This window comes from Ursus maritimus, unplaced genomic scaffold, assembly GCF_017311325.1.
Source record: "Ursus maritimus isolate PB19 unplaced genomic scaffold, ASM1731132v1 scaffold_32, whole genome shotgun sequence".
Classification (NCBI taxonomy): domain Eukaryota; kingdom Metazoa; phylum Chordata; class Mammalia; order Carnivora; family Ursidae; genus Ursus; species Ursus maritimus.
In genome coordinates, this window is record NW_024425786.1 from 23,248,994 (window position 1) to 23,276,427 (window position 27,434).

Consider the following 27,434-nt stretch of genomic DNA (forward strand, 5'->3'; position numbering starts at 1 on the left):
TTGAAAGGTTGGCCAAGGGTGGACAGGGGCCGAGTCTAGGAGGGCGTCCCTGTGGGTCAGGCTGAATTCAGGGCTCTGGGCTCTGTTCGTCTGGTTCCCAACAGGAGAACAGATATATTGCTTCAAGGGCGGCGCTGGCCAGTGGTGGTGGTAGTGTGTGATGTAGATCACGTGAGTTCTAGAGTGTCCCAGCTGGATGGGGGCTTGGCAGTGGCATTCAGAGACCAGGCCCTGGGTTTTGGAATCTGAAACTACAGAAGGTGTGCCATGTTCAAGTCCTGCCTCCTCCAAAAGCCTAGGTGTGTGGCCTCAAGCAAATCGCTTCATATCTCCGGGCCTCAGTTTCCATATATGCAAAATGGGAATTATAATCCCAGCCTAGCCCGGGGAATTAAGAGTCAAATGAAAAAGCTGGAAAGAGCCCCATCTGCTAAGAGATTATTTTAATTGAGGGAAACTGAGGCCCAGAGAGGGCAAGGGCCTTGCTGGATGTCACACAGAGAGTTGCTGACGGAGCTGCAATTGGAACCCAGGACTCCTGCTTCTAGTTCACAGTAACTCTCCCCAGGGCTGGTGAACGAGTGTGGTGAGATGGGGTGAATGCCATTTCTCTCTGGACAGGGGACCGGAAGTGGGGTGAAGGGTTTCGAAAGGGAGAGGCTGGAGAAGGGAGGGAGGCCCCAGCGCACGCCAAGGCTGAGATAAAAAAAATACAAACCCCGCGATCCCCTCCCCCGCGCGGCCCGCCCCCACCCCTGGAGTCAGGCTGCGAAGGGCCAAGTCCAAGTCCGGGGCCGACCCGGCCGGCGCAGGCTGCAGTAGGTTCGCCAGCCTCCAGGGGGCGCGCCTGCTATTTCGGCCCGAGCTCGCGCCCGCGGCTGCAGTCTAGCCAGCAAGCTCGCGGTAGCTGGATGGGCGCGGGACAGAAGCTACCCCGACCTGCAGGAAACAAAGGCAGGTTAGGGAAGTGGACCTTGAAAGTATGGGGGCAGAGTCATCCGGCTGCCCTCCCCGCCCTTCTTTCCCCTACAGCAACGCCCCAGTCCCTCCACCCCACCGTGCCCGGCGCCATGACCCACGTGTACAGAGGCTGCAGTTGTAAATGCGACGTCTTCTGGGGCGCCTGGTATCCGTAGGAGTCAAAGCCACCGATGAAGTCAACTGCGGAAGGGGAGGTAGTGCATAGTTAGGGATGGGCCTGTGGGATAGGAGTTAGGGGAGGCTGGGTCCTGAAAAGGAAGAATCTGAGGCCCAGACCCCAGTACAGGGCCTTAGGGCAGGGTTTTGCTGCAGGATCTACGGGGAGCGGGACTCGCAGGAGCTCAGCCAGAGTGGGCCAAAGCCCAAGTGGATAGAGAGCCTCGGAGGCGGACGGTCCTTTAAGGGAGCAGGGCTTGAGCCACTGAAGGGGGCAAGACGTGGGAGGTGGGGGTGGAAGGTAGTGGGGGAACAGGCTGGGCGTGGGCGGTGCTTGGTAGGGGGGAGCCTCGTGCAGCTCCTCCGAGGGGCAGAACCTAAGAGGAGTGGGTGGAGAGCAGTGCTGGAGCTTGCACTGGACACCTGGGCCTCTGGGTCACAGCCCAGAATGCGCTTGCTATGCAGACCCCCACCATCCCTGCCGCCTCTTCCCCACCAAGAGGAGCCAGTTGGCCAACCCAGGTCTCCCTCCCGCCCAGGCTTCGCCGGGCTCTGTCCAGGGTGCTGAAGGCACGGGGTGGTGTGTGGCCAGGCTTCCCGTTCCCTAGGGGATCGGCACTCACAGCTGTCCTCCTCCTCCAGGAACACTTTGCTCACGTAGCAGGCGAACACGAAGCCAAACAGCTGGGGGTGGAAGGAAAGAAGACAGAAGCTCTTCCTCTACCCCCTGCCTGGCCCGGCCCGGCCCAGTAGGACGAGAGCGGCGGGGATGTGCTAGGATGAAGCCCAACTCATAACAACTTCAAGTAAAATGACTGGGCCTTACAGTCAAACATACCTGGTTCCATTCTCTGCTCTGTGAGCAGACTTGGACAAGTCATTTTACCTCTTTGAGCCTCAGTTTCCTAGCTGGACCTGGGCAATACGTTACTGACTTGTTAAGAGGAACGAGGATTATGTGGCTTTGGGTGTGCTAAGTGCTGAGGGCAAGACTGGGAACTATACTAATATCTTGGAGCCACTCTTCTTTAACTCTCGCAACTCTACACAATTGTTGTGGTCATGCCTTTCTGTGAATAAGCATATAAGCTTGGAGAGGGCAAGTGACTTGTCCAAGGTCACACAACAGATACACTGGAGACTGGGTTGACTCATAGTCTGATGACTCATCCTATTCATTAAACCTGCTCACTCCTGGAATGGGAGCTGGGGCAGGGGTGAAGGGAGGAGATACAAGATACAGAGACAGAGACAGACAGAAGCACAGGCAGGCTGGAAGATCTAGGTTCTCCCCTTCTTAACTAGAGCTAAACAAAGACGTTGGGGTGGACTCCACCTCTGGGAGAGTGTGGGCTAAGGGGAGACAGGAGGACTCACAGCGAGGAAGATCTGCAGGGCACTGCTGAGTGCTTCGATGTAGGGATAGTCAAGCAGGCAGCCGGTGACAGAGATGACATGGTGGTCTTCCAGGGCCAGGCGGGAGTTCAGGACAGGTGTCACCAGGCAGCCTGGCCCATTCTCCATCCACCAGGAGCGGTGCAGGGACGTGTTGAAGGTCATGATGAAATCCCGGTCCTGGGGGCAGAGGGGCCTAGGATACTGAGCTGGGGCCAGGGGTGGGGAGCAACTACCCCAGGCCCCAGGAAACTTTATATAAGATCTCTATCACACCTGGACTGTTGTAGCAGCCGCCTGGCTTGATTTGAAAGGTATGGAGGGAGTCTGTTTCTGCAAGTCTGTATTTGGCCAATAGGTGGCACTTGATGACCACGTAGGTCTCACACAGCTGGTGCTGACCCACAGGGGCTCCAAAATTCCGGGGATGGAAGGGACACTAACAGTGACTGAGTCCGGTTTTCCAGCCATGGGTGAAACCCTCAATACAGACCCCTCTGCAGCCTGTTCAGCCTCTCCACTGCTCTCTGGGTGTGGCCCTAGGCAAACCTGTCCTCTCTAGTCCTTGGTCTCCCCATCTGAAATGGAGAAGGGGTTGGCCTAGATTAGAGGTTCTCACCTACGGCATTTTATCTCTGTGTGTATCAATCCATTAGCTCATGCAGCCCGTTAACAAGTATTCACTGAGTGCTGAGTGGGTGCCAAGCCCTGAGATGTATAATCTCACTTCATCCCCTTGGCAACCACATTAAATGGTTATCTGCACTCAGACAGGGAAACTCAAGCTCAGAGAGGGTAAGCCACATGCCCAGGGTCACACAGCTCGGAAATGTTGGAGCCGGGATTTAGATCTAGCAGAATTACAAAGCCAGTGCTCCCATTCATATATTTTCCCCTCTTACATACTAAAAATAGAAGTTGTGTGCTCTGAGCTTGCTCTTCCACAAGCTAAAAACTTCCCCTTTCTTCAATAGTTCTGCATGGGACCTGGTCCACTCCATTTTCCCCAAAGTCTACTTCATCTCTTTCCCTTCTGAAAATATTGATCAGAACTGGACTCAAATCTTTGTGGCCTAAGCAGTACAAAGTGCATGGCATTTTCACCTCTCTTGCACTGAACACGTGTGGGGCCCAAGAGCACTTTTCAGGGTCACTACAAGTGGTTGGTTTCTACTGAGCTTGTCATCAAGTGGGACCCCAGCCCATCTTCACGGCCCCTCAGCTTTGTCTGCTCCATCATTTGTTTCTGAGACGTGCAGAAGAGGCCAGAAACAAAAATGTGGGGGGAGAGTCTGCGGAGCACAGATTATTCAGGTGTGTAGAGGGAGGTCTCTTCAAGAGATGACACCCCAGACCAAACTAGGAGCTCCCAGGGTAGGGGATGGGGAAGGTCAGGCTCTGCCCTCTGGCGTTGCCAGGCCTGAGGCTTACCTGGGACAGCTGTCCAACCTCCAGGTAGAAGCAGATGATGAATGCATTCCAGCCAACCCAGAGCACCAGCCAGGCTGCGTACTGGGGAAAGACGAGGTGGGATCAGAATCGGGCTTCGGGGAGCGGGTATGGGGCGTGTCCATGGAGACAGAGCTCAGGAACCGAGGAGAACTTTGCAAGGGGAAGTGATGACACTATCTCTCTCACAGAGCACTTTAGATCATTATTACATCCGCCCGGTCCTTACAACAGCCCTGCATGGAAGGCACTGTTCTTTCTCTAAAGATAACCAATGTGAGCCCTAGAGAGGAGGTTTGAGTTTTCCAAGATCACACAGCTAGGAAGAGATAGGGTTGCTCCTCAAGCCCTAGTCCTCTGGCAGCTTAATCCAATGCATATTCTGCAGAGAACAGCAGATACAGCCTGGCTCCACTGAGCTGGAGAGGAGCGGGGTATTTCCACCCAAGCCCTGTGCCTGCAATTCCAGGGCTGTCAGCCGGCACACAGTGCTGCTTAGAGGAGTGCCTGGGGCCCCCCTGAGAGCTGGAGAGAAGGATTCTCCCAGCCCAGGTGAGACAGAGCTTTGGAAGGGCCCCGCCCACCCAGCTCCTGGGAGCTCAGCCTGTGGGAGGTGGGCGATGCAGAACCAGCCAGAATGGGCTGTGGCAGGAGCTTGGCAAAGCATGTCTTCATTTTCACAGGTGTCAAGCATGTATGCAGTAAGGGTACTGAGAAGCCTTTCCCTCCAAAAAGGCATGTGAATGGGTCACTGAGGAAGAGCGGGGAGATGGGAGAGGGGTGAGCCTAGCTGAAAACAGGAGTTTAACAGAGACCATCAAGGACGAGGGCTTGGGAAGAGGAAGCAGGAGGAGGGAACCAGGGACGCAATCTGCTCCTGGGGTCAGAGCACAGGAGGCACTGACCTCCAAGCCCCACTTGCCACTCCAGACCACATTCTTGAATAGCCCAGGACCAAAGCCAGGCCAGCCTTCTGAAGGCAACCTGAGAAACTAGAGAAGGTGAAGTCCATCCCTCCACGGGCTTACCGATCCAGCCTTCGCTCTGGATCTGAGGCTCTAATCCTGCCACTTATTAGCTGTGTGACCTTAGGAAGCCTCATAACCTTTCTGAGCCTTGTTTCCTCATCTGGAAAATGGAGATGGTAAGATCTCCCTTGCAGCGCGGTTGTAAAGGTAAGTAAAACATGCGAAACTGTTCGCAGTGCTTTGCACATGGTGGGCTCTCACTAAATGACCTAATGGTTAATATCTGGATCCTTCCCTAGGAAATCCTTGAGGGAAAATACCGATCTCGTCTCTCTGCTGAACAAAGAAGCACTGGGATTTGGGCTGGAGCTAAGACAGAGCAGGGGTCTGGGCGCCCGGGGGCGGGGGGGATGGGAGGGGCCGAGGGAGCCATACCAGAATGAGGTACCGGGAGCGGTACTGCACGGTGCCAAAGATGCCCAGGATGACCGCCATGATGTGCAGGAAGTTGGCTAAGATAGGAGCCCACTGATAGCCCAGGAAGTCAAAGACCTGTCGCTCCAGGGCAGCGACCTGTGGGAGAGAGCAGGCCGAGGCCACGGTCACCGCCTGAAAGGGAAGGACAGGGACTCCTCCTTGACCTGGTGGAGCAGGTGACACCAGTTACCATGGCGACGAGGGACCACGGCCTGACTGTGCACAAGCATCCCATCTTCTGGGATGGTCAGAGCCATCCGAGCCCCGCAAGACCACAGGGAGATGGGCCGATGGAAGCGAGTCTGCGGGGATGAACTGAGACGGAGCCCTGGTCCTCCCTTCGGGGAGAGCTAACAGGAGAAGGGAGCTGGGGTTCAGAACACCTTCCTCCCTGCCAAGAGGCCCTCCCCGTTAGCCCCTGCCCCTGCCCCAGGTGGGGTTCGGAGCAGGAGTCAGGACCCAGAGTGCCTCCCCCAGCCCTGGCCAAGGGCTGAGTCATGGCCCTGAAGGGCCCAGGAAAGTCCCTGGGCCTGAGGCCCCTCTTCCAAGGACTGCTATCTGGAGGTTGCCCTGGCCCGTGGAATCCATGAGCTGCAGAGAAGGGATTTTTTTTTTTTTTTTACTCCCCTTCCCCAAGGGAGCTGTGGTAGTTTGCAGAATTAACCTCGAGTTCTTTCTCTCGCGGTCTCCATGCTTTCGGCAGTACCCTTCTACACTAAGTCTGTGCTTGGTCCTGTGACTTGCTTTGCCCGATGGGACTTGACGAAGCACAGCGCAAGTGAAGACCTTTTGAAAAAATTGCTTGTTCCCTGGAGCTTGCCTGTAACACAGAGAACACCACGTGGAAGAGCCCCTGTGACCCGCTGGAGGAGGAGAGGAGAACCAACCCCCTCCCCCATGACAGCCCATCAACCATCAGACATGTGAGTGAGGCCATCCCAGATCATTCCGATGCTAGCCAACCCAGGGCACTGGCCAAAAACACGCAGCCAGACCAGAAGAATCACCCAGCTGACCTACAGAATCAAGAGCTCAATCAGATGACTGTTTTAAACGGCTGCTCTGGGATGATCTGTTACCCAGCAAAAGCTAACCGATACAGGACTCCATCAATCCTCCCTTCCCAGGAGCCCCTGGTTCAATGCTTCAGCTGATACACTTAAGAACAAAGGTGCCAATGACATCCATTGTTATTGACTGTCCAATACCTCTTCTCCTGGTGACAGAACCCATCTCTTTGTTTCGGGAATCGCCTCCGGGACTTTTAGTCCATGTGGCTTGGTGGAGGGGGGCAGGGGGCTGAGCCCACTTCTAATTTCAGCAGTGGGCCCATGACGCAGTCCTAACCAGATAACGGACACACAGGGATCTGGTCAGGGCTGGGCACTCGCCCTGTGGTCTGTGCCCGAGGGTCCCCCTGGAGAGTTGCTGGAGCAACCAGGACAGATGTGCTATCTGCCAGGGTATCTGAATGGGTACAGTGCCACTCACAGCTGTTGGTGGCCGTCTTTGCTGTCTCAAAGGGACAGAGAGGGAGAAAGAGTGAACAAGCAAGGGGAGTGTCCAGGACACATCGTTTTAGGCCTGAGGATCTAGCCATGCTGAAAACGAGTTCTCCCTCCTTGTACGTGTGATTTCTGTCACTTGCCACCAAAAGTTCCAATTAAAATAGAAGGGGAGCGAAGAGGATCTGGCTGGGAAGGGACAGGGAAGATTCTGATTGAGAAGATACCAGAAGCCGTTTTCCTGGCAGGGAGGCAGGAGGAGTTGGGGCTGACGCTACCACACAGATGGCAAAGCTTGGGCAGAGACCCAGGAAGCTGCGGGCCCAGCCCTGGCTCCCACCCACCTGGCGCTGGGCTGCCTCTTGCTGGTGACCCCTCCTGCAGGGCCCTGCAGATTGTAAAGAGCTTTCCAAGTTCATCGCTCACTAGCTACTCCTTGGCAGAAAGGCAGAGCTGAGACCATGATCTCATTCTGAAGCAAGAGACCATGAGGCTCAGAGAAGGGAAGTGACTTGCCCAAGGTCACACAGCAGGTAGGCGGCAGCGCCGGGCAGTCATTCTGCTTTTCTCTGCCACCTGTCCTATCCTGGCACCAACTCATCACCTTTCCCTGTTGGCACTGGCCTGGCAGTTAAGAGGTGTGAGTTCTGGTTGAGAGTCTGACAGACTCCTGTGGGACCTGGGGCAGGCCACAAGCTCCTTCCTCCATATAGAAGAGACCACGGGACTACACGACCTCTAAGGGCCCTTCCAGCTTTGACTCCAATGGTCTGCTGACCTTGGGGGAGAAACTCCCCAGGTTGCTCCCTACTCCCAACAGCTCCTAACCCCACTTCTGCTCTTCTCCTTTCCACCCTGACTCTGCCAGGCCTTGGGGAGCCCTGGGGTGGTTTGGGGTCTACTTGATGCTCTCAACTCAGCTGGCTTCTGGTCCTGGCAAGGGGGCTGCCATCAGAGGACGGAGGACGTGGCTGAGACAGACTTGCCCAGGCTCATAGTGTAGCTGGGCAGACATCTTGCCTGGAAGTGCTCACCTAAAACCTGATATCCCCCTGCCCCTGGCCCTCGCTCCAACCCAGAGGGGTTCTCGGGGACCTCACTGACGAAGCAAGCAGTGGGATAGTTACCACGAAAAGCTCTGGAGTCACTAAAACTCAGGTTCGAATTGCAGTCCTGTGTGACTTAGTTCAAGTTACTTTCTCTCTCTGAGACTATTTCTTCAACTGTAAACAGGGAAGGCAATCCTTCCCCCGAGAAGTTGTTGTGAGGATATGGAGACATCACATAGACGAATGGACAACTAGACTGAAAAAATGGCAGCTAATTAGCAGAAGACTCAGCAGTGGAAGCTTCTTGGTTGGGCACCAAAGGCTTGCTGGGAGCTGGCACACTCCTCTGTCCCCAGCCAGCCCCTCCCCCAAGTGGCTAAAACAACAGTTGAAGTCCTGCCTTCATTTCTTTTTCCTATACGCAAGTCCTCCATGGTCTTCAACGTAAGGCACAATTCCCTCCTTTTCCAGGAAGACCTCCCTGACTGACCCTAAGGGATGGGCTCTTCCTCCTGAATATGGAGTGCTGGCCAGTTTGGTCACTGTCAGCCATCACTCTGGACTCCCTTCACCCTCCTTCCATCCCTCTGACACAGGACCTGCCCTCATCTGTCCAGGGGCCACCGTCTAGCTACTTGTTCACAGAACACGTGTTCTGCGTCAGGTCCCGTGCTGGAGCTGGGGTGCAGAAGGAAGTAAGCTCTGGTCCCTGCCCTCCGGGAACTCAGTCTAGTGGGGGAGACAGGTGGGAAGCAGACAGCCACACACCAGTGCCGTCAGCATGGTCACCCTGACCTCAGGGCTGCTGATCACGACCTGAGCTGAGACCAAGAGTCGGCCACTCAACCGACTACACCACCCACGCGCCCCTAAACTTTGTTTTTTTTAAATTATTTTTATATTTTTAATATATTTTTGAAGAATTTTATTTATGGGGCACCTGGGTGGCTCACTCAGTTAAGCTTCTGCCTTCGGCTCAGGTCATGGTCCCAGGGTTCTGGGATCGAGTCCCACGTCAGGCTCCCTGCGTAGCGGGAAGCCTGCTTCTCCCTCTGCCTCCTCCCCCTGCTTGTGCTGTCTCTCTCTGTCAAATAAATAAATACAATCTTTAAAAAAAAAGATTTTATTTATGTATTTGAGAGAAAGAGAACGAGCAATGGGGAGGGGCGGAGGGAAAGGGAGAAGCATTCTCCCTGTTGAGCAAGGGGCCTGATGTGGGACTCGATCCCAGGACCCTGGGATCATGACCTGAGCTGAAGGCAGACACTTAACCGGCCAAGCCACCCAGATATAAACTTAGTTTTGTTCTGTTTTTTTAAAGATTTTATTTATTAGTTTGACAGAGAGAGAGAGAGCACAGGCAGGGAGAGTGGCAGAGGGAGAAGCAGGCTCCCCACTCAGCAGGGAGCCCAAATTTGGGCTTGATCCCAGAACCCCGGGATCATGACCTGAGCCAAAGGCAGACGCTTAACCACTGAGCCACCCAGGTGTTCCAAACTTAGTTTTTTTAAAGTAAACTCCATACCCCAGGTGGGGCTCGAACTCGTGACCCTGAGATCAAGTGTCCCAGGTTCTACCAAATGAGCCAGCCAGGTGCCCCTCCATCTATATTTTTTAATCAAGATTCTGCATCTTATAAAGAATTGCAATCCTAAAGTTATTATTTTTTATTAGAAAACCAAGTCAGATATTCCAGAACTTCTGCTTGTGCAGCTGTGAGATGCAGCTAATTACCAACTAAAGAACAAACAGGGGGACTATCTTCCCCATCTGGTTGCCCGAGCTTGTATCAATCATCTGAGGGCTGCAGCGACTGTAAATCCTAACTGGCTCCGTTGTGTCTCGTTAGTTTGGCGGGAGGACTAGTGCGGAGACAAGTGCAACCTACTCCTTTGAAAACATGTCAAGTGCACGTGCCCCGAGGGAAAAAGCGACTTTGGGCCTTTTGTTAGTTTGTTTTTAACCTGGTCAGGCTGTAAGCCAGGGAGGTCTTGAGTCTCTCTCCTAGGTAGGCCAGGACCAGGACAGAAGAAGCTGCTGTGGGCGACGGATGCAGCCTCCTACGGGATCGGGGAGGCTGGCCACCACCCCTGTCCCGGTGCCTTTGCTTTGCGTGTTGTTGCTGTTGTTTGTTTGTTTGAAGTAGGCTCCACACCAGCCTGGGGCCCAACGTGGGGCTTAAACTCACGACCCTGAGATCAAGACCTGAGCTGGGATCAAGAGTTGGACGCTTAACCGACTGAGCCACCCAGATGCCCCGTCGAGTTACTCTGTCCACCAGGGCAGCCCGCAGAGCTTGGGGCAATCGCTGAGGCCCCTGGGCCGGCCAAGGCCCCCGCCACACAGGACCCCGGAGAAGCAGGACGAGTGCCCCGACTGTCCCGGCGTGACAGATGAGAACAAGTCACCCAGATCCTGTCTGGGTCTGTCAGACCCACAGAGTAAGTCCCGCAGGCCTGCCCCCCAGCCCTGCCCACCCTGGTCTCCTCAAGGCCCTGTGCTGCTTCACCGGACCCCCTCCACCCCGCCCCCACCCTCTCACGAGCCCTTCCAAACCAGCCTGTGCCCCTAAAGCCTCGGCTCGGCTCCTTCCCTCAGGGGTCCCCCCACCCATACATTTTGCACCCAAGGATGCTACTTTCTCTGTGCTCCTCTCACATCTCATGCTCCTCGGGCCCAAAGGTGAGGTGGGATCCTCTGGGGTCCCTAAAGTGCCCCGGGGGCTCAGGCCCCAGGGCTAGTCCACCTCTCCTCTGCTGACTTTGTCACCTGCCGGCCCCCAGCTCCTGCCCTTCCCCAGAAATGAGTTTCAGCCCTGCATCATCCTTTGACATCCAGGGGCCACCCCCTCCAGCACCTCAACCTCTCCACTCTCAAACCCCGTCCTTGTGACCTTCCCCCTTTGCTCCTCCTCCACGGCCACCGTGCAGACTGTGGCATCGCCATAACTGCCCCGCCACCGAAGTCACCCATGTGACAGCCCCCGCTGGACCACCCCCGCTTGCTTCCCAACACCCCCGACAGTGATGGTGACCAACCGGGTCCTGCGCATCGGGGCGCCTGCCTCTCACCCTCCACCCCTCCCAGTCCCCGGTTCCTCATGTCCCTGCTGCGCTTGCTGGGACCGCGGGATGCCCCCGCACTCCTGCAGGAGCTTCGCCTGTAGGCCAGACCCTCCTACCCCTCTGCCTTCCCATCACACCGGTCAGGAAAACCACACCTGCACAAACCCAATTAACAGTTTTCTCCCTGCTTGCAAAGCAGCCAAGTGCTGCTGGAGTCACTCCCCAGGCAGAGCCGGGGTGCAACAGCGGCAGGTCCGGAACCACCAACTTTGAGAGGTCCCCCTGCCGCCCCACAACCCAACTAGGCTTCTCTGGGGAACTCACTTTCCCCACTAACCATGTCAGATCTTCTCACTGTCCTCGACCCTCCCGGGACCGCTCCAGCCTCACTCTCAGGGGACCCGGCCTCGGCCTCCCCCGCCTGCCCCCTCCTCCGACCAGGCCCTCCGCCTCCACTCTGGACCCCATCTCCTGTCTTTTCAGGTGCTCACACCATCCTTGGACCCTTCTTGTCTGTAACTCAGCCTCTCCCTCTGCCCAGGATCCTTCCCACTGGCTTCTAAACATACTCAAGCCACTTTCATTAAAAAAGTAAAAGAGAACCCTCCCCCCACCTCCTCCAGCGCATGTCTCATCTGTCTCAAGGCTCTCATGGCCCGAACTGTGGAAGGGCCCCCACGCCCTCCCTGCCCACATACACACGGCGATTTGGTTCAGCAGCTAGGAACGGAGCCACAGTTACAGTCTTGTGCCACAGGGCCAGTCACTTAACTCCCCTGCACCTGTTTCCTCACCCACAGAATGGGTATCATTCACAATACCTCCCTCATGCGGTTGCGGAGAGATTCCGTATTATTTGCTAATTTATCTATGTATTTAAAGTAAGCTCTATGCCCAACGCGGGGCCAGAACTCATGACCCCGAGATCAAGAGTCTCCTGTTCTACCGACCGAGCCGGCCGGGTGCTCCGAGTCTTCTTTAGTATTATTGAAAATTATATTCTGCTGCAGAACTCCCTGCCTGCCCCTCGCTTTCCTTTTTCCATGGCGCTGATCACAGATTACCTACTACCCACTCCCTTTTACGTCTCACCCCTGCGTGAGAAGGTACACTCCCCGGGAGCAGGGATTTCTGCCCGAGGTGTTCCCGCTGCCTTCCCGGCGGGGAGAGCCGAGCCTGGCACCCGGCAGGTGCCAACTCGAAACTCGGTCTCCACCCTCTCGGGCTCCTGGATTCCCAGGCAGCTCACCCTCCCCCATGGCCGGGCCCCTAAGTGTCAGAACCCCCCCCCAGGCCATTTCCTGGGCCCTCTTTATGCTCTGTTGTCCGCGCGATGCGCGGGCACCCAAGCAAGCCTCAGGTGCTACCTCTCCACGGTTCGGCCTCCCGCCCCTTTACAACCGCTACTCGTCAGACGCTCATCATGGACTTAATACGCCCAAACCCGGTCCCTTTCCGGTGTCTGGACCGCATGATGTGTCCAGCTGCAAAAGCCAGAAAGCTCAACTTTAGGTTCAGGTCTCCCTCCTGCTCCTCTGAATTCCTCCTGCCTCTGGCCACTTTCTCCCCCTGCTGGCCTCTCCCCCCACCATCACAATACTACGAGCTCCCCTCCCCGCCCAGCCTGGCCCCCCAGCCTACCTCAAGCCTAACCTGCCCCTCTCCTTTCCCAAGCGAAGCTACCACGAAGCTCCCCGGCTGCCCCTCCCCCTGCCCTTAGCTCCCCACCCCCACCCGATTATTTATTTATCAGGTAGCTGCCAGCCAAGGGGGATGCGGTTGCCATGGGAACCTTCAGCCCCGAGTCAGGGCTGCCTCTGTTCTCAGTAGGATGCTCTAGTCTGTCTAGACGCCAACCCCAGGAGCCCAACACCAGGTGGGGGCAAAGGATGAATGATGCAGATGGGCCCACCCCAGCCCCAGGAAGCTGGCTAGGGGAGAGGGCAGGGAGGGGGCCGGGCTCTGGGCCACAGAACCCATCAGAAGCCTCTGGTGCCCAAGCCCTTGCCCGCCAATTCTGCAAGTCAACTACTTTCCTGGCCAAAATTCCAGGCATGTCACTGTGGGGCTTAGATACAGCAGTCAGGCCATCTGAGGGAATGACCAGAGAGGGGTCCCTGAAGTCTCTGAAGAATGGTTTGGTCCAGCCTAGTACTGTTACTGACCTCGGTTCACAGAGGGATGAGGTGGGAAGAGCTCCTCATTTGGGGTCCAGCAAATCTGAGTTCTATCCCCAGTCAGTCTCTGATACACTGTGTGACCTTGGGCAAATCACTCCCCCTCTCTGAACCTGAACCGGGGGAAAATGTCCTGAAGATTCAGAGGGTGCATGGAAGGCTCTCAGCCCAGCGCCCGGCACACGGCTCGTGCTCTGTATGTGGCAACAGCCCTTGCTGCACCCCCCAACTCAAGCCCCCCTTTTCCCAATGGATTTCTGAGGCAGCTGACAAAATTAAACTCGACTCAGCCCCTCATCCGTGAAATGAGGGAGTGGGACTGAAGCCAGACAGAGGACCCCTGGAGATCCACAAGTCCAACCCCCTCATTAGGGAGGCGAGCGCACTGACAGCAGTGAGTTGTCTACGAGGAGCTCTTCCCACTCTCCCTGAGCTCTGCGCCCAGCTCCGGGGTCCAGCGAGGGCGACGGCCTTTGAGCAGGAGTTGAAATAGCCACCGAGACCAGGTAGTCCTTGGCAGGATCGGAGAAAACCGGCCTAGCAGTTTGCTGAACAAATATTTTTTTTTTTAAAGATTTTATTTATTTATTTGACAGAGATAGAGACAGCCAGCGAGAGAGGGAACACAGGAGGGGAGTGGGAGAGGAAGAAGCAGGCTCCCAGCGGAGGAGCCCGATGTGGGACTCGATCCCAGAACGCCGGGATCACGCCCTGAGCCGAAGGCAGACGCTTTAACGACTGCGCTACCCAGGCGCCCCTGAACAAATATTTTTTGAGCATCTATTATGCACCAGGCCCTGTGCAGAGCGTATGGTGACCGAGAGGCTGCTGTGGTTCCCTCCTCAGGGGGCTCAAGTCTGGAGACAAACACCACAGTCCTCTGGGAGCCGATGACGGGGGCTTCTCTGCCAGGTTCCCCATCCTCTGTGTGTAGTGACCTGTGGGGACTGCTTCCTACCCTCAACACGCACGCGCGCACACACACTCACTGTCTCTTCCCGGGGTCCTACAGCCCTTCTGCCTCTCTCTGTCCCAGCCTATTTCTTGCTGGAAAATGGACAAGGTTATCACTGTTAAGTGAAAAGAAAAACAAACAAACAAACAAGCTGCAGAACAATAGGATTCCATTTGTGTAAGAAAATAAAAAGCCAAAAAATAAAAATGAGAAAGACACGAAGTGTGTGTGACTGTAATTGCAGAATCGAGAGCCCGGGAAACATACAACAAAGGTCCCGAAAAGTCCCCTCTAGGGAGTGGGAATGGGGACATGGGAAGACTTACACTTTTACTTAGACATACTTCTGTATAGTGGAATTTTTTACAACAAAGGTTTTCCAAAAAAGTTAGGAAGAAATGTTTTCAGTGTTGATTCACGTGAAAAAGCAGTGAAGTGGCTCAGAGGATCCGAGGTCTCCTTCTCTGATGTGAATGTGCTGTGGGTCCTGGGCAAGTCTCTCCCTCTAGGCCTCAGTGTTCTCATCTGTACAATGGGGGCCTCCGTAGCTCTAATCGCTGTCTGGGTCTGGTGGCCCTGCAGGCTGCCTATCAGCACAGGGACCAGCACTGGGGTCCTGTGAGCCCTGCTGAGGGCCTCATGGCCCCCTTTCCCCAAAAGCTGGTTCTGCCAGGCCCTGGTAAGGTCTCTCCCTAGGTTCTGCCTGGGTCATCACAGCCCTGCGCCCCCCTGCCTGACTACACCCAAATCCGTCCCCACCTCTCCTCGGGTTCAGCCGGACAAGGGGCAAGGGCTCCCCACAGCCCTCGTGCAGCTTCCCCTTTTACAGAGAAGGCTCACCCTGGTCCTGAAGCTCCCAGAGTCACTCAGACAGGAAGTGGCAGAGCTCAGGTTCAAGTCCTTGTCTCGACGTTCACCGTTCTTCCCACCCACCACAACTCTCTCCGGGGACGTCAGGGGCTCAGGAAGGGGCAGAGGCTGCCCTCCTGAGTCACCCAGCCCCGGCTCCCGTGCGCAGCAACAGAACAGCTCACATGGATTAATCTCCTATTAGTGCCCAACACTATGCTGAGTCCTTCACATCTGTTTGCTCATTCATTCTACAAACAGCTCTCCAGTGCCTTCTGTGGGCTAAGAGCTGACAAATCAGTGGTTAGTGTAGAGATCCAGTCCCTGTCCTCATGGGATGCCAGTCCTGCCTGTTCCCTCCTCAGCGAAGATACCAGAACATCTGCCCCAGCCCAGAGAGCAGGGAATTGGAAAAGGGGCAAGATGAGGGGGATGTTCTTTCCCATTAGAAAACAAAGCAAAATAACCTCTCTCAATGGGCTTCAGAATAGTCAAATCATTTATTGAGCGCCTACTGTATATCACCCCTCCTACTCACATCTCTTAAACCTACCTCCATTGCTGTACAAGGAAACTGAGGCCCAAGGAAGTAAAAGGGATTGTCCAAGGTCATACAGAAGAGCTGAGACTGCGGCCAGACCCTCACTCTTCCCTACCACATGGCTCTCTGAGACCTGGCTACCGAGGCAGCTTGCATGCCCTGGCCGTTGAGAATCTCACCCCTCATAGCCCTGCTGGAGTAATCTCCCTCCCTCCTCCCCACTCCTCCTCACGGCAGCTTCCCCAGCCCCCCAGCCCCCAGCCTGCCATCTGCCCGTCCTTATGCCCTCCTGCTGTGGCCCAGTCCTGTACCTCAGCTGGGCCTGGGGGAGCCAGGGAGCAGCTGGCCACTAGCTTGTGCATAATTAGCCCTCAGAGACCAGCCTGGAGCTTAAGGGGGGGCCGGGACTGTCTCAGAGGGCTGGTCCGGGCCAGCCCTGGCCCCTGCAGGAGGCAGCCGCTGGGGCTTGGCCTCTGTCTCCATGGCAACCCCACCCCTCATCCCAGTGACTGCTGACCCTTCCCAGCTGGGGGACTCCTCAGACCCCTTCTGGGCAGATCCATCCCACTACACCTCTGAGCCCGCAGCTCTATTAGAACAGGCCTGGTAGTTGTCTGATTAGCATACATCTACATTAATTTGCATAAGCCTCGCCTAGAAGCCCAGGGTGATACCAAGGTCAGTCTAAAATCAAAGGGTCCCTTCAAGTCATCAGCCCGATCTCTTCATCCACAATCTGGTCCAAACCCAGAGGCACCACGGCGCGAGGCCATGTGGGCAGGGCAGGGAGGGGCCTTCGGGACAGGGAGGCTGACTCGGTCCCCTCCTCCGAGGAACGGGGGACAAGGATGCCTACTCCACAGCAGTGTGGAGAGGACTGAGGGGTCTTTTAGATTTGTTGCGAGCCCAGGCCCTATCCCACCCCCTCCAACCTCTCATCTCCACTCCTGGAGCTCCTTGCTTTCTGCCGGGGGGCCGGCCCCTCTTACAGGCCTAGAAAAGCCCACAGGAGCCCAGTAGAGGGGCCCTTGGATCTGGAGCTACTGTGCCACTTGCCTCCCACCAGGCTGTCCTGCCCTCATTTCTGGGGTCTGGCAGGAAGTGGATTAGAAGCCGGTGGCTACCAGCTCTGTCCTTTCATCAACGCCACCCGGGCTTTGTCCTCGTGCTGGTTCACAGTCAGGGAGCAGGGGACGGCTGACATGGCTCTGACCCCCGCACCACCCGCTCCAGGGCACTCTTCGGAAAGGCAGTTTCATGCAGTGGCAGAGGGCGGGCTTGGGTTTCTCTTCCATGTGAGCCTCAGTTTCCCCATCTGTAAAATGGGGATAACAGTCCCCACACTTCCTGGAAATACTGTGAAAATTAAACGAGGTGATGTTTGTCAAGTGCCTGACATGGTAAGCGCTCCATGAAAGGTCACCATTATTATTTCAATAATGACAGTGAGGAGAAAATAAGCCGAGGCCACCTCGAGGGTCCGGGAAGGGTTTGCAGAGGTGATATTAGCTTTGGCCTTGAACTGGCTATTATAATAAAGACACACGACTTGCTCCGATATCCTCGGGACAGTATACAGCAAATGATGGCCCTCCACACCGAAGGACACGACGCAGCCGTTACAACGGGGTGTGCAAGGGGGCCAAGCAGTTTGGTGTGAAAGGCAGGCCACAGGGTCCCTTCAGTAGTGGGATCGTATTTCTGGAGAGTAGGATGGGGGGGGGTGTCTTTGAGATTCAACCAGAGATATTTCAGTTAAGGGTTTTACATTGAGGAGTAATACTTTTATAAGAAAAAACAAAATAAAGAAGAAACTAAGGGGGGACAAATGAGCATGCAAAAGCGCTGAGGTGCCGGCACGGTGACACACCATCTCGGTTTGCCTGGGACTGGGGGCTTTCTTGGGGTGCTACACTTTAAGGGATAAAACCCAAAAGTTCTGGGCAAACTGCGACAAGTCTGTCATCCCAGATGTGAGAGGTACAGACCCCCTGGGGGCTTGGGAGTATGACAGGTGGCGGGGCAGGGAAGACATGGGACTGGGCCTCAGACCTAGGGTTCATCCCCCCGGCCCAGCAGAGGGACAGGCAGCTGGGCGCTCTGGGCATGGCGCTCTCTGCCTAAGTAAGGGTGGGCCAGAGGTGGGTGGTCAGGTGGGGATGCCAAGGCCTCCCTGAGAAGACTAAGGCCAGGGCCCAGAATCCCTCTCCGTGCCCAGAGTCCCACTCTCCCAGGACTCTCCCCTTCTTGCTGATGCCCACTCCACCTTGCCTACGTGCCCATGTCCAGACTGTGGGGGTATCCCCAGTCCCACGCTCCAGATGCCGAGACCCCCCCACCCCGGCAGGCTCTGGAGTGGGCAGCAAAGGCCTGGGATGAGGGAGGCCTCTAAAGAGGAACGTTTCAGACAGGAATGGAGGCGAAGACAATCCAGGTGGAGAAAACCTAGCAACAAACAGGCTCTCCCAGAAAAAACCGGCTGCAGATCGATGGACTTCTGGAAAAATAAAAAGGTGATTAATCAGCTCCCCCATGAAGCACCACAAACGACACCATATAATTAAGCCAAAAAACTCGTGGCAGAAAGCACCTTAATGGAGCAGGCACTTAAACAGGGTGAATGAAGGAGGCCCCGAGAATTGTAGGAGTGGCGGTAAGGCTGGAGATGGGGTGGAAAAGACCAGAAGGTTGGCCCAAACTCTCAGGAGTTCCATCTACCCAGCATTCGATGGGGTCAGAGCCCAGCAGCGATCAACTCACGCTCCGGGGAGGCGAGAGGCAGACTGGGGAGGGAGTCCCAGCTCTCGCAAACTGCAGGACCTGGGGAGGTCATTTCCTGGAGCCTCAGTTTCCTCGTCTGTAACATGGGAACACAAGTACCGCAGATACCTACCTCCTGGGTTGTGTGAGGACTCAGTGATGTAATGGAAGTAGAGAATTGGACATACAGTAAGTGCTCAATAAATTCTCATTGATTGGACGAGTCACTTTCCCTCTCTGTATCTTCATTGCTCATTGGCGAATAGGGGATAATAATGTCCTTTTTATTCACAGAGAAATTGGAGGATCAATGAAGATCACAGCCACGAAGCAATTTACATACTAGAATGTGCTTTTTAAACTGTAAAGTACTAGGCCTGCATCATCATTATTAGGATAATTAAGTCCTTGGTTTCATACCAAGATGAGATTCCTGGTGCTTGTTCCCTGAGAAGCTGTACAGGGCAGCACTTAAAAGTGTGGCCTACAAGCCAGACTGTCCGGGGTTTGAATCCCACCTTATTACTTACTAGCTGTGTGACCTTCAGCAACTCACTTAACCTCTCTGTGTTTTAACTCCTTTATCTATAAGATGGGGATAATGATAATAGTACATATTTCATGGGATTGTCGTGAAGCCTAAATGAAGGAATATGTGTAAAATGTTCAGAACACTGCCTGGCCCGTGATCATGGGTAAAGCCACATTCGTTCCAGTGAGTTACCCATAGTGAAGACTCTGGGTCTGGGTCTCCTACAGGCTCAGAGGACTCAAGTTCTGAAGACGAGCCCACCACTGTCCTGCTGTGCAGACCCCTCTGAGGCCAGGTAGCACCCTCCCTGATCCACCCCATCCAGTCCAGTAGCTGCCTGACCCAGCTTGGCCCCTTCTCCAGCCTGGCTCTTCTCATTCACCCACCAAGCACTCACGGGCACTGTGCCCTAGGCCTGCACTGGCTGCACAGACCACTGACTGCAAGTGTCAGTTTGGCACAAGTCCAGAGAAGAGAGCAGGGACTTCCCTCCCCTTGCATGGAGCCCACCCTGGACACGCTGCCTTATGTCTACTTGTTTCATGTTCTCCTCTCAGCTGTTGAGAGCTGTCATTTTCCATGTGTAGAAACACAGGCCCAGGGAGGGCGTGTAAGTGGTAGAGGCAGGATTCGTACCCAGCTGTGTCAGGGTGACGATATTCCCAAAGTGAGCTACAGATTCAATGCAATCTCTATCAAAATTCCAACTACCTTTTTTTTTTTTTTTTTTTTTTTTTTTTTTGCAGAAATAGATAAGCTGGTCCTAAAATTCATAGGAACATTCAAGGGACCTAGAAGAGTCAAAGTAATCTTGAAAAAGAACAAAGTTGGAGGACTTAGACTTCTTGATTTCAAAACTCACAATAATATTACAGTAACCAAGACAGTGTGGTATTGACATAAGGTTAGGCAGACACGTTGGTGAAATAGAATTGAGAGCCCAAAAATAAACCCATACATTTAACTGATTGTCAGCGAGGGTGACAAGACCATTCGATGGAGAGAAAGCATAGCCTTTTCAACAAAGGGTGCTGGGACACCTGGAAATCCACATGCAAAAGAATGAAGTTGGTCCCTTACCTCACACCATATGCAAAAACTAACTCAAAATGGATCACAGAACTACATGTAAGAGCTGAAGCTATAAATCTCTTAGAAGGACCCATAGGTGTAAGTCCAAGTGACCCTGGAGTGGGCACGTGTTAGACACGACAGCAAACGCACAAGCAGCCAAAGAAAAACTAGATCAATTGGATGTCATCAAAATCAAAACCATCTGGACTCCTGGGCGGCTCAGTCGGTGAAGCGTCTGCCTTCAGCTCAGGTCATGATCCCAGGGTCCTGGGATTAAGTCCCACGTCAGGCTCTCTGCTCAGTGGGGAGTCTGTGTCTTCCTCTCCCTCTGCCCCCCACCCCACTGCTTGTGCTCTCTCTCTATCTCTTGCTCTCTCTCAAATAAATAAAATCTTTAAAAAAAATCAAAACCAGTTGAACATCAAAGGACACAATCAAGAAAGTGAAAGGCAACCCACAGGATGGGAGAAAATATTTGCAAATCAGAGAAGTGGTAAGAGTCTAGAGTCCAGAATATATAAAGAACTCTTACCCTTCAACAAAATGATAAATAACCCAATTAAAAAATAAGCAAAGGATTTGAATGGAAATTTCTCCAAAGATTTAAAAAATGGCCAATAAGCACACGGAAAGATGCTCAATGTCATCAGGGAAATGTGAATTGAAGCCACAATAAGACACTATTTTATACCCATAAGGATAGCTAAAATAAAATAGACGGGGTGCCTGGCTGGCTCAGTGGGAGGAGTGTGTGGCTTTGATCTTGGATCCTGAGTTTGAGCCCCATGTTGGGTGTAGAGATGACTTAAATCAATAAATAAACTTTAAAAACATAGATAATAGCAAGTTTGGATGAGGATGTGAAGAAGTAGAACGCTTGTGGCATGGCTGGTAGGACTGGAAAATGGTGCAGCTGTTGTGGAAAACAGGCTAGTTCCTCAAAAAATTAAACACAGTTATTTCTGGCTCAGCAATTTTTTCCTACATAGAGCGGCGCCTGGGTGGTGCAGTCAGTTAAGTGTCCGACTCTTGGTTTTGGCTCAGGTCATGATTGTGGGGTCATGGGATCAGGCCCCATGTCGGGCTCTGCACTCAGCATGGAGTCTGCTTTAAGACTGTCTCTCCTTCTCCCTCTGCTCCTTCCCCCCCTAAAATAAATAAATCTTTTGTTTTGTTTTGTTTTAAAGATTTTACTTATTTGTCAGGGAGAGAGAGAGCACACGAGCAGGGGGAGCAGCAGGCAGAGGGAGAAGCAGACTCCCTGCTGAGCGAGGAGCCAGTGTGGGACTCAAACCCAGGGCCCTGGGATCATGACCTGAGCTAAAGGCAGATGCCTAATGACTGAGCCATCCAGGTGTTGCTAAGACAAATTTTAAAAAAAAATTATTCCTAGGTAGGTAGGCTAGAATTGAAAACAAAGTTCACATAACACTTGTGCAGAAAAGTTCATAGCAGCATTATTCACAGCAGTCCCAATGGAAACCACTCAAATGTTCGTTAACTGATTAATGGGTAAACAAAATTTGACAGATCCATACATGGAACAGGAACCTATTAAAAAGAATGAAGCACTAATACAGACACAACAAGCATCAACTTTGAAAATATTATACTAGGGGGCGCCTGGCTGGCTCAGTTGATTGAGCACACGACTCTTGACCTCAGGGTCATGGGTTCAAGCCCCACATGGGGCATGGAGCCTACTTCGAATGCATGAATGCATGAATGAATGAATAAATAATAAAAATACTATGCTAAGTGAGAGAAGCCAGTCATGAAGGACTGCATATTGTATGACTCCACTTCTAGGAAATGTCCAGAATTGGCTAATCCAGAGAGACAGAAAGCAGATTTGTGGTAGCCAAGGGCTGGTGGGAGGGGATAATGGGGAATGACTGCTAATGGGTTTGAGGTTTCTTTTTGGGGTGATGGGATGATGAAAATGTTCTGGACTCAGAGTGTGGTGATGGCTTCAAAACAGTGTGAACATACTAAAAACCCTGAATTGTATACTTTAAGATGAATTTTTTTAAAAAGATTTTATTTGTCAGAGAGAGTGAGAGAGCACAAGCAGGGGTAGCGGCAGACAGAGGGAGAAGCAGACTCCCTGCTGAGCAAGGAGCCCAACGCAGGACTCGATCCCAGCACTCTGGGATCATGACGTCATTCGAAGGTAGATGCTTAACCGACTGAGCCACCCAGGCGTCCCAAGATGAATTTTTTTTTAAAGATCTTTTCTTAGAGAGAGAGAGAGAGAGAGCACAAGCAGGGGAAGGGGCAGATGGAAAGGGAGAAGCAGACTCCCCACTGAGAAGGGAGCCCAATGTGGGGCTCAATGCCAGGACCCCAAGATCATGATCTGAAGGCAGATGCTTAACCAACTGAGCCACCCAGGCAACCCAAAATATTTTATTTTTTAAGTAAGCTCTATACCCAATGTAGGGCTCAAACTCAAAACCCCAAGATCAAGAGTCACATGCTCTACCCACAGAGTCAGCCAGGCACCCCCTAAGATAGTGAATTTCATGTTATGGGAACTATACCTAAAAAAAAAAAAAAAAAAAAGAAGGGAAGAAGAAGAAGAAGGAGAAGAAGAAGAAGAAGAAGAAGAAGAAGAGGAAGAAGGAGAAAGGGAAGAAAGAAGAAGAAAAAGGAAGAAAGGAGGAGAAGAAAGGAGATGAAGGAGAAGGAGAAGGAAGAAGAAGGAGAAGGAGAAGAAAGAAGGAGACGGAGAAGAAAGAAGAAGGAGAAGGAGAAGAAAGAAGAAGAAGAAAGCCCAAACATAGCTCTTGGCCTCACAGAGCTAACATTCAGGGGAGGGTGGAGGGAGAGGGGACGAACACACACACAGGAAAATTACTGTTGTGCTAAGTGTCTGAAGGAGGGGTAACAAGAATGAGAGCTATGATGGTAGTGGTCAAGGAAGACTTCCTGGAGGAAGTGAACTGAAGGAAGAGGGGTTAGCAAGTTAAGGAGGAGAGGGAAGAACAGGCAGCGGGGAAAGCATGTGCAAAGGTCCTGTGGTGGGAGGGAACTTGGCAAATAGAAGGGTCCAGAAAAGCCCATCGTGGCTAGAGTACGGGGAATGAGAGGGAGCAGAATGCCAGATGGAAGGGCTGGAAGGGCTATTATATGCTGTGGCCTGATGTCAGCACGGCAGGGTCAGAGGCTGAGCAGGAAAGCAGCTTGGAGCTGGAGAGGAGGCACCAAGCCCTGTGAGGCCTCCCTTGGGTCAAGCATCACACTGGAGGCGTCAGGCATCTAGTGCATGGGGTCAAGTGCCAGAAGGAGCTGGCAGGTCATTTCTCCCAACTGAGACATTCTTCACGTGACCTGATGGAGGGACGAAAAAATCCAATTCCCCGACTTCTTCAGTGGCGCCTCCTGCACTGACGCTCCCAGGAAGAAAATAATGATGAAAACCAGCCTCACTGCTATGGCAACAGCAAACACTGCTGACTTACCCTCCTGACTGCAGGCCTGGCAGGGAAGCCTGCCTAGCCTTAGTGGTGGGCGGCAGGAGCCCCTCCCCCAGGGCTGCCGGACCCCCCTTCCATCACTGTTGCAGTCCTGGCTCAGCTCCCAGCTTCCCCACTTCTTGCAGCAGAGAATGACCGCAGCTGCCAACATCTGGACAGCCCTTCACAGCTCAGACTGCGATTCCTGCCACCCCCCTGCAATGCGGGGTTACCAGCCCCACTGGACAGATGAAGACACTGAGGCTCGGAGAGCTGGGGGGCGGTGCCTGCAGCCTGGTGTCCTTCCCTCTGCGCCACCCTTACTCCCACCTGGCAGAGGTCTGGTCCCCCGGGGAAGGTACCCTGCTCTGATTCATCCCCGGCACAAAGGCACCCCGGAGTGGAAGGAATGTCACCCCGACCACCAGCCTGACCCCCAGCCTGTCTCCGGCTTCCTCTCCTGGCAATCTACCACAGGGTGGGGTGCTCCCGGGAAGGGGTCCTGTGGGGCCCCATGAGAGCCTGTCCTGTAAGAGGGGTGCCCCCAAGTGACCGGGCGGAAGCGTTTCCTTCAAAATGCCTGGCTCTGAACTTGAACACTAGTGTGGTCATACACGCTAACTCTGGGCCAGGCTTTGTGTCCAGCGCTTTGCGGGTACACCGCCCTAAACCTCGCGAGCAGAGCGAGGGGTGGGCCGTGGTCCCGGTTCTATGGTGGGGGCACAGCCTGCGATCTCAGGGCTGGAGCAAACCCACGTGGTCTGACCCCGGAGCCTGAGTTTTTGACAGATACCTGCAGCCCCCAGGAGACCTTCTCTGCCTTTTCCCATCCCCCACCCCCAGGCAGGCCGGGGAGATTAAAGGGGGAGGGGGGGCAGAGGAGCAGAGGGGAGGGAGCTGAGCCGCCGCCTGCAATCATTTCCTGGCCCTGGGCCAGAAGGCTGCAGGCAGAACCTGTTGGAAGAAGAGGGGCTTGCTGTCTGCAGAAAGGGGGAAGAGGGGTGGAGGGAGGGCCTCTCCTGGGAACTGGGTCCCGCCTCTGTCCAGGCCTGGGGTTCATAGGGGGAAGGAAAGGGAAGGCAAGGCTCGGGAGTACCTACTAAGTGCCTGTGCTGAGCCCAGCACTTTACAGGTGGCATTTCGATTTATCCCCAGAGCAACACTAAGAGATAATAGCTAACACTTATTATATGCCAAGTGTCTCTTGAATTCTTAGCATGCTTTGATTCATTTAACCCCCACAGAGACATGGCAGGTAGAGACTGAGATCACCCACGCTTTGCACGCAGGGAAAGCGAAGCGTAAAGAAGAGAAGTAACAAGGTCACCAGCGGATACAGATCTGAACCGGGTCCCCCGGCCCCAGGGTCCATGAGGAACAGACTTACTATCCCGCTAGGGCAGCGGCAGCCCCATTTTCCAAAGGAGAAGAGTGAGGTTCTTTCTTGAGGTCACCGTGTGTCAGAGTGGGGGGTCAAGTCCCGTCTCCTGGGAATGTTTGACCTTTTTAGTGGCCCCTCCTGGACGGAGGAGCACCCTTGCCACTGCTCCCCGACAGCTCCTGTCTGGCAACATCGAGCGCAGGGGGAAAGGTTCTAGCCGTAGACGCTTGCCCACGGCTGCCCAGACTGAGCAGAGGAGCCAACTGCTTCCACCTACCTGGGACAGTTTATTTTTGTTCAGGGTATTTTTGTCTGGAATCACACACCCAACCCTGATCCTTTCCAGAAATGGCGTCAGCCCGCTTCCTAGAACAGTTCACGAAGGGCTCCACTGCCTTCCCGGGCCTCTGTGTACCCACCTGTACAAAGGGTTGGAGGGCTGTTCTCGGGGGACCCTCCTGGCCCCCACATCCCAGGATTCTCTGCCTGGGAGCTTCCCATTTAGCAAACAGTCATGGCTCTGTGCCTTACAGGCGTGCCGCCCTCCAAAAGGCTGGTCAGGATTTCCGGTGGCCGTGTCCTAAGTACTAAGTGCCAGGTGTTTGCTGAGTGCTCTCCATGGAGTCTCCCACTGAGTTTGCTCAGTGGCCCTAAGAGGCCGTACGATGATCTCCATTTACAGGTGAAGAACCAAGTCTGGCTGAGCAAGCTGCCGGGCCCAAGCTCCTGGAAAAGAGCAGCAGGAGGACGGCTCACCTGGTACCGCTGGCACGGTGCGAGCTGACATGTATGTCAGACATCTGGCCACTGCAGGCCCTGAGAAACCGACCCCCCACCCCCATCCTGTTCTGTCCAGCCTGGGGAGCCTCACGGCCCAGCCGGTCCCAGGTCCCAGCCGGCAGCCACAGTGTGAGTCCCAGGCTGGGCCCCCGACAGTCTCTCACTTTGGGGGGGAGGGGGGCGGTCCCTGTGTCCTTGGTGGCCTATCTTGGGGATGACAGCTAGTGGCAGCTTGGGGGCAGCAGCCTGCTTGGAGGGCTCATGGGGCTGCTGACAGCAGACAGAGACAGGCTGGAGCAGCTGGTGCTGCCCGAGGCAGATCAGGCACCTGGGAGCCTCTGCCTGCACCCCGCCCTGAGCCCAGACCCTTCTCTAACATTTGCGGGTCTTCAGGACCAAAGCAAGAGTACCAATACAGTACCACGCATCTAAATATTTAAGCTATGAACCAAGCGAACAGACCCTTAAATAAAATATGTCCTATCTTCCCACCTAGACAGAATGATCCGGAAGGCCGGGCTGTGAATGTAAATTCCTCTGACTCCTTGGATTGCCGTGCTAGAGCTCAGTAGTGTCCAGCCAGTCCTAGCAGCATTCCCACTCCTGGCTCCCTTCTAGGCAGGGGCCTAATATGCAGGTCTGGACACCCTTGGAGGCAAGTGTCAGCAACAGCCGCCCCCCAGCCCCACAGTCGGCCTTTGTCCCTAAGGGTTAGGGGTGCACACACCAGCCACACTGTCCTCTGGAAAGGCCCTGGAAGATCCTCAAAGTGGGCTTGGGGCTGATTGGATGGGGGACTGGGCTCTATTGTGAGCAAACTGGCAAACCCTCACTGGAGACACATTTCTAAAGCAGTCTCAGGCCACACAGTTGCCCGGGCTCCGGGAGCAGCCCGGAGGATGAAGAGAGCTTGGAAGTTAGCATCAGAAAATCCAGGCGAGGGGCGCCTGGGTGGCACAGCGGTTAAGCGCCTGCCTTCGGCTCAGGGCGTGATCCCGGCGTTCCGGGATCGAGTCCCACATCAGGCTCCTCCGCTATGAGCCTGCTTCTTCCTCTCCCACTCCCCCTGCTTGTGTACCCTCTCTCGCTGGCTGTCTCTCTCTCTGTCAAATAAATAAATAAAATCTTTAAAAAAAAAAAAAAAAGAAAATCCAGGCGAGGCCCAGCTCATGCCTTGCTTGCCACACTGCCCAGCGTCTCTAAGAAGCCCCGAGCCTCCCGCACTGCTGAACCCCCAGCACCCAGCACACGGCCCGGCACAGGGGAGGCACCAAGGAACAGCAGACTGGCCGAGTGAACGAAGCAGCTTTGTGATTATTCGCCCAGGTTTTCCGTCTGCTCACAGGGGCCAATCAGGCAACACACATTCACGGAAGGCCAGACAGCTCAGACCCAGAGCTTCCAGTCCAGGGAGAGAGATTCAAAGCAGAAACAGGACAACAGCGTGACGCCCACTGTCACAGAAGTGGTGGGGACAGGTGTTGCCAGAGCCTGGAGAAGGACATCCGTGGGGAGTGGGGGGCAGTGCAGGAGGACAGAGATGTTCCAAAGAGGAAATGATGAGTGAGCTGGCCTTCAGGAGATACAGAGGGGAAAGGACGTCCAAAGGCCAGGAGAGCAGATGCAAAGGCACTGAGGCATGAGGTGTAGCAGTGTGCTTACATCAATGTGGCCCGAGCTTGGGCACCGGAAGCAGTGAGTGTTAGAGTTGGCGGGCTAGCCTGGGCAGTGTCACGTCCCACTGGCTAGACCAAGTAATTCTCCCTGTGTGGTCCCCGGACCAGCAGTACCAGCGGCACCTTGGAACGTGTTAGAAATGCAAATTCTCAGGCTTTATCTCAGACCTACTCAATCAGAAACGCAGGGTAAGGTCCAGAACTTT

At 54.3% G+C, this 27,434-nt stretch overlaps 1 protein-coding gene across 1 annotated transcript in view; it reads right to left on the minus strand.

Annotated features, from left to right (window-relative positions):
• Positions 1–428: 428 nt before the first annotated feature.
• NKAIN1 (sodium/potassium transporting ATPase interacting 1) overlaps positions 429–27,434 on the minus strand; it is a 38,625-nt gene continuing 11,619 nt past the window's right edge. Inside the window, exons 2-7 of the mRNA XM_040619159.1 lie at positions 5,385–5,522; positions 3,964–4,044; positions 2,515–2,712; positions 1,761–1,821; positions 1,080–1,161; positions 429–939 (exon numbers count right to left, since the gene is read on the minus strand). Coding sequence (XP_040475093.1) covers positions 930–939; positions 1,080–1,161; positions 1,761–1,821; positions 2,515–2,712; positions 3,964–4,044; positions 5,385–5,522 — 570 coding nt within the window. The 3' untranslated portion in view covers positions 429–929. The remainder of the gene's footprint in view (positions 940–1,079; positions 1,162–1,760; positions 1,822–2,514; positions 2,713–3,963; positions 4,045–5,384; positions 5,523–27,434) is intronic.